Source organism: Lytechinus pictus, chromosome 5, assembly GCF_037042905.1.
Source record: "Lytechinus pictus isolate F3 Inbred chromosome 5, Lp3.0, whole genome shotgun sequence".
NCBI lineage: Eukaryota > Metazoa > Echinodermata > Echinoidea > Temnopleuroida > Toxopneustidae > Lytechinus > Lytechinus pictus.
The window spans coordinates 15,996,179-16,006,794 of NC_087249.1; the positions used below are offsets into that span (position 1 = coordinate 15,996,179).

General features: G+C 37.0%; 1 protein-coding gene across 3 annotated transcripts; it reads left to right on the forward strand.

Moving 5' to 3' along the window:
- The first annotated feature begins 2,877 nt into the window (after positions 1 to 2,877).
- Positions 2,878 to 10,456, forward strand: LOC129262363 (uncharacterized). 3 transcript variants are annotated; one of them, XR_010293659.1, is made up of 5 exons: positions 2,890 to 3,156; positions 3,809 to 4,026; positions 6,796 to 6,991; positions 7,766 to 9,660; positions 10,005 to 10,456. XR_010293659.1 is itself a non-coding variant. In XM_054900473.2 (4 exons), the coding sequence occupies exons 1-4, from the start codon at positions 2,914 to 2,916 to the stop codon at positions 7,949 to 7,951; spliced, it is 843 nt and encodes a 280-aa protein (XP_054756448.1). In that variant the 5' UTR covers positions 2,878 to 2,913; the 3' UTR covers positions 7,952 to 10,456. The 3 variants fall into 3 exon arrangements, 1 of the variants encoding a protein (XP_054756448.1); XR_010293660.1 differs by having other exon boundaries at positions 7,766 to 9,205; positions 10,021 to 10,456; XM_054900473.2 differs by having other exon boundaries at positions 2,878 to 3,156; positions 7,766 to 10,456.
- The last annotated feature ends 160 nt before the right edge of the window (positions 10,457 to 10,616 follow it).

The window sequence follows — 10,616 nt, forward strand, 5'->3', positions numbered from 1 at the left end:
AGTCACATCAACGTTATCGACCCCATTTCAATAAAGGTAGGCGGTTCCAGGGGGCCGATGGGGTCGCGGGCCCCCCTATTGACTGCGCAAAAAAGGAGGAAAACGAAAAAAAAAAATGGAAGGTGGGAGGAAAGGAAAAAAAGGATAAAGAGGAAGGTGAACAAAAAAGAGGAAGGACATAATTAGAAATTAAAAAAAAACTTCTGGTGATTATATAAAACTAAAAATTTCGCTCGCGAGTGAGATAACAGTTTGCTCAAGAGAATGGGACCTAAAATATCATGTTTTTAAGTCAATAAGCTCGCTATTCGAGTTTTCATTATTTTGTGTCAGCGAGATACGCATCTAGATATTAAATAAAATGTTGAATATCATATATTTTAGCTCGCGCTACGAGCTTGCATTATTGGATTAACGAGATACGTATCCCCTTCACGAATTTTCAAAAATAGCTAGTCCTTGAAATGCCCCTCTTCAGGTCAGTAGACCTATCTCAAATATTTTATTATACTATTTTCATTGAGATAAATTAATTCTTTAACAAAAACGTGCTTAAACTGTTCAGGTTTTCAGGTCGGAATATAAAAAAAAATCAGCTCGTTATTCGCATCGTTTGTTTAGATTCATACCCATCCTGTTCATGGTTAAAATAATGCTTAAAAGGTCAAGGTTCTAGGTAGAAATACCCATGTTTTCCAGCTCGCGCTGCGCAATCAGACTATTTTATTGTTGAGATATGTATTTCTTTATGAGTCACTACAAATAGTCCTGCCTTTTAGGTCAGAGTGTCAAAAATTGCATATGCATTTTCTTCATGAGTAACTGCAAACGGTCCTAACCCAATCCCTTTTCAGGTCATAATGTCGACAATTTCAGCTCACGCTTTGCGCTCAAATTAATCGGTAACACACTTTGATTTAAAAAGATTGCTTCGAAGTATATATATAACTATATAATGATATTACATTTTGCATGTTGGACACAGATGAGATAAGAGGCAAAGAGGTAATGCATTGTTAAAGTTCCAACAAAATTTATTTCCAAGTCCAAATTTTCGACGTAAACCCACGTCTTCTTCGCATTTTGCGCTCGCATCATTTATTTGCTTTATGACATACCCATTTTTTGTAAGAATAAACGAACAAAAACAGCCGATCGGGAGGATGTTGGTGAAAGTATTTTTCAGCCCCCCCCCCCCCCTCTATTGGCGAAAGCTGCATCTGCCACGGCTTCATTTCGTAACTGGTACGTCATTTTGGAGTCGGTTTCATTGGTGTGATGTGGGTCTGAAAGTTTGTTACAGGTCCGAGTTGGTGTAGTACATTCATACCCGTATCCTCTCAAGGTCGAATGAATCAACCGCGCTATTACTTTCCAATCGATAATATAGTCTGAGAGTTAATGAGTGTATTTAGTATTATAGAAACACATGTATATCGATTAGGCCGAACACGACACATGCTTCAGTCATACCAACGAATCGAAGAGCGAGTGCATGGCATCGAACGTACGTAGTATTTAGGACCAATCTGGAGTCGGTTTGCAGGTGAGCTGGTGAGACGGTGCCGTAACTCGAAAGTACTATCAATTATTTGTGCTTCCACACAATGTCTACGGTGCTACTATTAGAGCCGGCTCAGCCGAGTGATTGGCTCTAATGATCATCGAAAATGGTGATCTTTCGGCAGTGAAGCAATTTGATTCAGTTGTACGCAGTTTTAATTTTCATCAAAGTTTCTTTAAACCTGTGCCATTCTTGTTTTTAAAGAGAAATATTCTCCATTCCACATAATCTGATTCAAGCTTTGGATCATGATTATATACCAAGGGTAGCCACTTCAATTATTGTTTTAATTTGAAGCATGCCCTCCATAACTTAATATGCTATTACATGTATAACCCTTCTCAATTCTCAATAGTCGAGCGCATGAGGTCCAGTTTTCCAAATTTTGGTGTGAATTGGTTGGGCGTCAAACCCGCGACCACCCGATGATGAGGCGGAGGCGCTTTACCACGAAGTGACCGCTCCCGGTTTTTAGCTTAAGAAGTAGTCATTCAATATTAATTTCCTTGGTATGACCGGCCCCCTCCCACCTAGGCCTGCAACTCCACCCTAAAAATTGAATTGAATCCTTTGGTCCTTTGACGTTTGTCTAGGCGACTCCTGAAACCACTGGAACGTTTCGAGGCGAACCCAATTTAACCTGACACTCTTTAAATTGAATTCAAAGGAAGCCTAACACGCAATGACACCCATCAAAGTACTCACATTAACATGGATAGAGAGTTTTTATCTTGCAGCAAATTTCATGTCATTTTCATTAAATCATGCTTAGTTTTCCCCGTTTCACCCCCAATCTACCTGCAATTTCTTTGAAACATTACCCAGGGCATTATAAAATTGTTATCTAGGATACAGGGATGATTAATGTGTCGTAAACAATGAGTAACGGCGGGATCTTCGTTGAAGGTGCTGCTGGAGAGCAAAGCGTAAGTGAATATAACCATGGCAATTATTACACGTAGATAAATAGATGGCAGATCAAGGCAAAATTGCTTTATTTGCAATCAATCAATCAGAAAAAAATAATCTAATTCCAAATTTACTTCGCTGAAATCACATGATAAATCAACAAATTTAATACGAAAGTTTTTGGGTGATCTTGGAGAGAGAACTGTTTTCCTTCACATGGCTATCCTTCATTAAATTGTTGGCGTAACTTGATGAATGATGACCATATCATTCCTTTTCTTTACGTTTGCAAGACTTTAAACGCCCGTCCTATGTTTTATTATTGATTTGACACTTATTCATCTTGGATATTTCTCTCCTTTGTTATTGTTAATAATGTTTTTTTGGTTTCTGTTCTTTCTTTTGACTTAATTTCCAGCAATAACGTCTCATAGGAGACGATGAATGTCGCCACAAATATCCTCCTTCTCTCTCTCCTGACCTTGTTTGCTTCACGACACGTCCACGCGTATAGGATAGCACGGCGACGTCGAACCGGCGCACGAACCACCTTCCGACATACAACATCTGAGTCGGCTTCAACAAGTATGCCCCAATGCGATCCCACCACATGTTGTAGCATTAACACCTGTCTTAAATATGTGATTCAACCTGAGAAATTATGTCAAGGAAAACAAGAACAAGTAAGTTCGTGATCAGAAAAGAATGTCACACCGTCGTTACATTAATCTGACATGTACATGATATAGAGACGATCATAATTCCCTTTTCTTGTTTATTTGTTTGTTTGTTTTGTTTGTTTGTTTTCATGGGGGGGGGGCTCCACAGTCTTCTCCTTCGCCTCATTACATATTCAATATTTTATCACTTTTTACTATATACTGTTATTGGGTTAGAATCTCATAATAATTAATTTTAAATGAATCGTCGCCAAAACGATTTTTGTAGGATCCTTATCAGGACCGATCTTAGATACCTACAAGTCCTTTTATGCAATACAAGTTACATTTATAAAGCGCATTTCACTCATATTTCAATGCACGTTACAATTATAGCATACACATATCACGAAATAAATAAAAATATATCTATAATAGCGATAAGTCTAGGATAAAATACATATTAATTGACATTTACTACATGGAATAACAGAACTAAGGAATTAAAGAGGAAGAAGGCCGAAATATCTGTGTGTTTTTTTCTTAAAATCATGGCCGTAAATCTTTTCTTCTATTGTTCTCCCTGTTTCTGAAATTCCATACAAAAAAAGCCTTGTGTCATATTATCATTGTCATACCTCACTCTATATCTCCCATTTTATCTTCTCATTTACAGAATAAATTCCAACGTGATTCAATTTTGCCGGATTCCACGTGGCCTTTTATTAACCAGAACTCTGCAAGTGGTCTTCGCTTCCCACCCTTTTGGTTACCCGCCTCATCGTCACCAATCTCCTCGTCCAAATTATCATCATCAAGATATCATCATGATGATTTCCCAATTATACAACTCACAGAAGAACAGGAGTTTATAGCACGAACGTACTACAGCAGGTAATAACATAAGGCGCCATTATCATTTATTATTTACACTCCATCTAATTTGGTTATTCGTTTGAGGGTTAATTTACAACTATAGGGTGCATCTAAACACAAGAGTATTTCGGTGCATCATGAAAAAAATATGCGTACTGTATTCTCACAATAACTTTGGTAAGCTATTGGGCAATGACAAATAAATATTAAGTTATACGTATAATAAAAAAAAAATCTGTATCTGGTATTTAAGGGCAATAAATGTGTTCTCATTCATTTTATTATTTTCTATTTCGCGTATATTTATGTTTAGCAATCACCCAAAGTGTATTCCGAATCGAAATTTATCACAAAAATGCAATTGCTTTAAACCTGAAAACGCCAGGAGCTATAAGAAGCTACCGATATTTGAACTCTTTGTAACTATTATAAAAAAACCGAGTGCCACTTCTGTCAGAAATAAATATCTCCAAACATATGCGGCGGAAGCAGGGGGGGGGGGACACGTCCCCCTCCCCCTACATTTTAGGGGGAGGGGAGAGTTCCCCCCCCCCCAAAAAAAAAAAAAAAGGACGAAAGAAAGGAAGAAGAAATGAAGGAAGAAAGAAAGAAAAAAAGAAAGGAAAAAGGGAAGGAAGAAAGAACGATAAGAAAAAGGATAACAAGTAAACTAAACAGCTGAAACAAGATATATCAAAACCTACTTACAACAGTAAAAAATGACAGTTTTTTTACTCTGGAAAATACAAAAATTTTAAACTCACTTGCAATGCGACTTTGTTCCATAAAAAAATTGACAACCAAAAAGGTTTTTTTCGCACCAAAATGAAGAAGATTTAGGTGAAATATTTCCATTATAATTAGAACCTAATGTCAATAAATATTTTGGCGGCGACACTACACCCATGCTTCCAAGGGCGAACGGGATTTATTTATTACCCTCATAATGCAATAATGCAGTAATTCAAGTGTAACCGTTTCAAGTAGTGTATAACTTATTTTCATCGATTTTTTAGTTAAAGTGATTGGTTAACATTGGTTTGACTTTTAAAAAATCTGAGCTAGAAGGTCACACTTGTCACCTGTGTCTGTGATATGTTACAAAAATGAAGCCCAGAAAAAATTGCGTTCGAAAATAATTATTTAGTGCTTCAAAAATTGAAATATAAAGTGACCGAGAACACCATCTTAATTTCATCCCATACACTTATGTGTACTATTTAGGCGTCTATAAGACGCCTATTTACGAAATCGGGGTTTGCCTTGTAGTTTTAGCTTTTCATTCTCAATAATGGTTGTTTTCAGGGTTTATTAGTTCTAATACATGCACTTGTACACATGTTTCATCTTGGTTTGATAATTTTTTTAATCGGCTGCTCACAAAGTTAAACAATGCCTTTAAATGGCCATCCTGTTCATCAAAAAGTGCTTAGAATCCAAGCTTTTGGGTCAGAATATCATTTTTTTAGCTCGCACTTCGCGCTCGCATCAATTGTTTAGATAATACCCGTCGCGTTCATGGTCACAAAAAGTGCTTTAGGTCTGGGTTTGGAATATCAAATGTGTAATTAGATAGCCATTTTATCCATGATTACCAAAAGTGCTGAAAATGTCAAAATTTTGGGTCGGAATATCAAAAATTTTCAGTTCGAGCTACGCGCTCGCTTAAAATGTTTAAATACTCATTTTGTTCATGATTACCGAAAGTGCTTAGAATGTCCAAATGTTAGTTCAGAATACAAAAAAAAATCAGCTCGAGCTTTGCGCTCGCATGAATTGTTTAGATAGATAACCATCCTGCTCGAGTGCTTAGAAGGTTCAGTCTTTGGTTGGAATAACAAAAAAATTCAGCTCGCTCTTCGTGCTCTTAATGTTTAGTTCGATACCCTTTCTGTTCATGATTACCATAAGTGCTTACAATGTCTATATTTTAGGTCAGAATATCAAAACAAGGTCAGCTTGTGCTTCGCGTTCGCATAAAATTTTTAGTTAAATACCCATCCTGCTTGTTGACCAAAAGTGCTTAAAATGCCCAAATTTTAGGTCAGAATATCATTTTTTTTCAGCTCGCCCTTCGCGCTTGTATAGAATGTTTGTTTAGATCCTGTTCATCATTCATGTTCATGGGGGCGCCATTTTTCGAAAAGTACATACGGGCGCCAAAATCAGATAGGGCCCACGGGGTGCAAAATCCTGTAATGCGCCTGCCTTATAAGATATCTCATCTCGTTTGTAAGGAAAATTAAGATGCTGTTAAAACTTCAGACCTTAGTGTGGACTACCCCGTAAACAAAAATATAAACGAAATCAGCTTTTAGCAGCCGACTGGGAAAATGTAGGAGAATTTTTTTTTTCGTCCCCCCCCCTCAATTTTTATGCTTCCGCCGCCAACGTCTCCAAATTCTTTATTGATAATATGTTACCGATGAGAAAGAAACTTCCAGAAAACAAAATGTTTATTTTTATACATATCCATTAATTTGTCTGTTTCGGGTCTGGATATTTATTCACTCTCCAATTCTGTCAAATCAATATTTTCCGACATTGTCGTTTCTGGACAAAATAAGCATAACACAGGATAGCATGATTTGAACCCTTTCAAAACTGCTACTTACCTCATGCCTCTAATAAAAAAATAAAAAATCACACACACAAATTGACCCCAAAACGTGTTTTCAAGGCGAGTGAGACAGATAGGTATTACCGCTTTTCAATAAACTTTGAGAGAAATATAATTCATACCTAAAACTCCAGATGATCGCATTTCGATATTTTTGTTCTGCCTAGATTCTTTCGTAGGAGAGATCAGTTACCCCCAATTCCCAACGACAGCAATCCAGACAGCCCGTCGATTCTTTCCAAGAGGACGAGTGATGGCGCCAGATCAAAACGATCGCTAAGCTACGTATGCCCGAGAAACGAGCAATGGGAAGATGTCATGCTTGCGATCAATGCCGATGATCAACTCGTTCAAATGGTGCAGGTATGATTGTGTTTGGGTAGTTGGAATTCACTGGCATATTGAGATAAATAACTCGACATCCCATAGGTTATCCACATGAAAGGGATGTAAATTGAAATATAACCCATTCGTTTTGAAGTCATGTTCGATACCGCAATGATCAAATATGTGAAAAATTGGAATCAGAGCTATAGCCAGTGACAGAAAGAGAGACACCTTTGCAATGTATGTTGCCTTTTAGAACATAATGCGTATTTTTACTGGGACAAGCAAAAATGTAATAAAATATATTTGAAATATAATATTTTGAAATTCGTCGATTGATCGCACGTGAACCGCAACTAATAACAACTAAATCACGACCAAATGTAATGAAACAGTATCTTCTTTAAAATGTGTCAGTTTCACTGAACGTTGATTTAATAAATTGTCAAACTGTAATAGGAAAGAAATGCAGCTTTGAAATATTTTTCGTGATAGCCATTATTTGCCAGTTTTATACTCAGATACAACAGGAACTATTCTCAATATTTTTCAAAACACAGCACTTTTCAAATTTCAAATTAAAGTAGCGGCATCACATACTTTTATAACCATCAAAGGCCACTGAGCAAATTATTATCATGTTAACACTTCTTTTAAAGTGGGAGAGATGCATAAATTAAAATGTTGTTTGTCGTGAGCCCATTTTGAAAAAAAAATCTTTTGATCCATCATTGCAATTGAAACCCACTGATACGATTCTACCGTGTTTTTTTTCATTTTCCCACTTTCCCTCTTCATGTTCATCAACAGCTAAGTGATTCGAGACAATGGTTGCTGACCGAGAGTTGCCAATACACCCAATCTCCAACCGTCAGTAATGTCATCTGTCAAGAGGTGACCAGATTGGTTCCAGCCGTAGTCGTCGACAGCGTCACGTCTGAGGTCCAACACCAGTTCATTAAAGTCCATTGCTGCGTAGGGATAAAGGTCGACTAAGGTGGGGCTAACCATGAATAGGCCTACTTATATCGATACATCAAACAGTCCTGGTGCAAATTTCAAAGGCGATGTCTGTTTTTTTTTTTATCTAGTTCGATCTTGGGCGGTAATCTTATAGCAGGTTATTTATTTTGTCGTCCCCTCGGGTGGGATAAGTTCATCCGATAAGCTCCTCTAATATCAAGTACGAACGAGTTTTATCATTGATTCCCTCTGGATTTTTGACATTTTCCAAGTGCATCACTAAATGTCACTGCATAATACTACGCTGTCATTACTTCTAATGTGAACGATTATCAACCTCACTGCAAGTCTGGTAAAGCAATAATTCTGATATTTTCTAGTTTTTGAGCAATGTTGAATAGTTAACCACTGTAGGCCGAAGGTGCCCATCCAAAATGATATATGTTCTTAGCCATTATATTTTCCTATTAGCTTATTGATGGACCTTTCAATCCCCTCTACGCTTACAAACACCCTTACACCCAAACGCACACCAAGCTTGCGCGCTCAAGCGGGAGTCTCTTTTTGTGGAGTTGATCAAATCAAATCCATTTTTTCCAGATGACAAAATCAATTTCATGGACGTTGATGCCAACGATTTTGCTGAGATTGGAGATAAATTTCCAATACTTAAGTAGTAAAAACATTGGCAACATTCTGCAAGAACGGGCCGGAAGCTTATACAACTTTTGCTTTTTTGCTTCGCCACTTCATTTTATAGTAAACACCTGTTACGCCACTTTATTTCGGTGTTTAGAATCAGGAATTACAACAACATAAGAAGTCCAGTTTTGTTTCACTGGTAACCAAACCCAGCACCTAGGCAGATGCTGATGAAACGATGTCCGCATTCAATAACAAAAAAATGAGCATTCAGAATTGATTGATTGATTTTATATGTGGAAATGAAGTTTCACTGTAGCTGTAAGGTTATTTGTACCTCGGTGGATAAAACTAATCGCTGAAGATTTCTAAAACATTAACGGATTATTATTTGTAATGTGTGAAATCACCCTGATCAGCACGAATTTGTTGCATATAGTGATCAGACCTGGGGCCCGTTTCATAAAACATGTTATAATAACACATTTGCAATAACACTTTAAAGCTACTGAAATTCTTCGATTTGATTGGCTAATAATGAATTTTGCTATAGATATTGGGCATTTGTTATTCTAACACGGCTTTGTGAAACGGGACCTTGGTGCTACAGTCACACCAACGATACCAACGACTTCCTAACCGAGGGCATGCCATTAGAAATAAGCTAATACCTTTTGGTCGCGCCCAAGTCTGTTTCATCTTGGTTGCGATCATGGCATTAGACTTTGTTAATAGAAATAAGAGACACCATCAAATGAATAAATTTGCACGGCTCTACATAACACGAGAAGGTATACATGCATCTACAATATCCCGAATCTCTTTGTTTTGATTAAATTCATTCTGCGTGGGTTGAAACCCGTTCCATGCAGTTCTGCAGATTATGAATTTCAATGATGATAGTAATTACAATGATCAACATGGTCAATATATGCAATGTAGCTTTATTGCATGTAAGGGTTTACCTGCGTTTCTTAAACAGTATTTCAAATTTCAATCAACAATTGTGTGCTAGTTTTTAAATTGAAATATGACAAATGTGCATTGGTGTTTACAATCTCCATAATCTCATTGTAATATATTTCATTACGTCTTCGTGGGCGAGAAAGGTCGGTATTATACTAAAGGATGATAATATCGTAAAGAATGCAATTTAATGCATGATTCAGGTTCATGTCATATTTTGAACCACAATCGTTCATTATAAAAACTGAATTTAATAGGGGACTTAGTCGAGAGCCCTTTTGTGCAAATAACAGTGCATATGTTTTCAGGGCCTGCCTGAAGATTTGGATCACTAATACCTCGGTCACATTTGCTCTACGGCGGCCGTACGGTGAGTCAAAACAGCCGTTTTATTCATTATTATTCATACCACCTATATGTAGCTATGGTAGAAAAAAATTAAAACGCCTGTTTTCGACTCGCCGTATGGCCGCCGTAGAGCAAATGTGACCGAGGTATAACTTATTCATATTTTTCAAACCCAGACGAGTCTCTGTGTCCTATTTAAGTGATTATGTGTCCATATATGTCTTGTAACATTTTGTCAGCACTGTGTGCGATTTTAAGCATCTTATTATGTTCTTATCATTGTTTATTTATTCATGTCTGACAATCGGGCTTTCCAATTCCCTCATTTAACATGTCTATGTGCCCTGTTTTTTGAAGAACAAATAAATATGAAATTAGAATTTTATGCCAATCAAAGGCTTCAATCTAACCGATTTTGAAAAAAAAATTATGATATTGTCGTATTGAATTGAAATGATTCTCTGCCCAAATTAGCTGGCTTTAAGAGGTTGAGAATCATTGCGATTGAGGTACATGTACGTGGATGGTTTTATCGAAAGTATACATTATTATAATTAAACATGCGATTTCTTGCACATTCCAGCATTTGTCTCCATGTCATCAATTTTATGTTAGTATGTACAAAAATACTGATCTGCTGAGTGTGTTCACAAGGCTTTTAAGTATCCCTCAGTGTACAAACCATGGACCTACACACTCTCGCATTAATTTGCAAGCGCGTACAGGCACACACCCACCCACA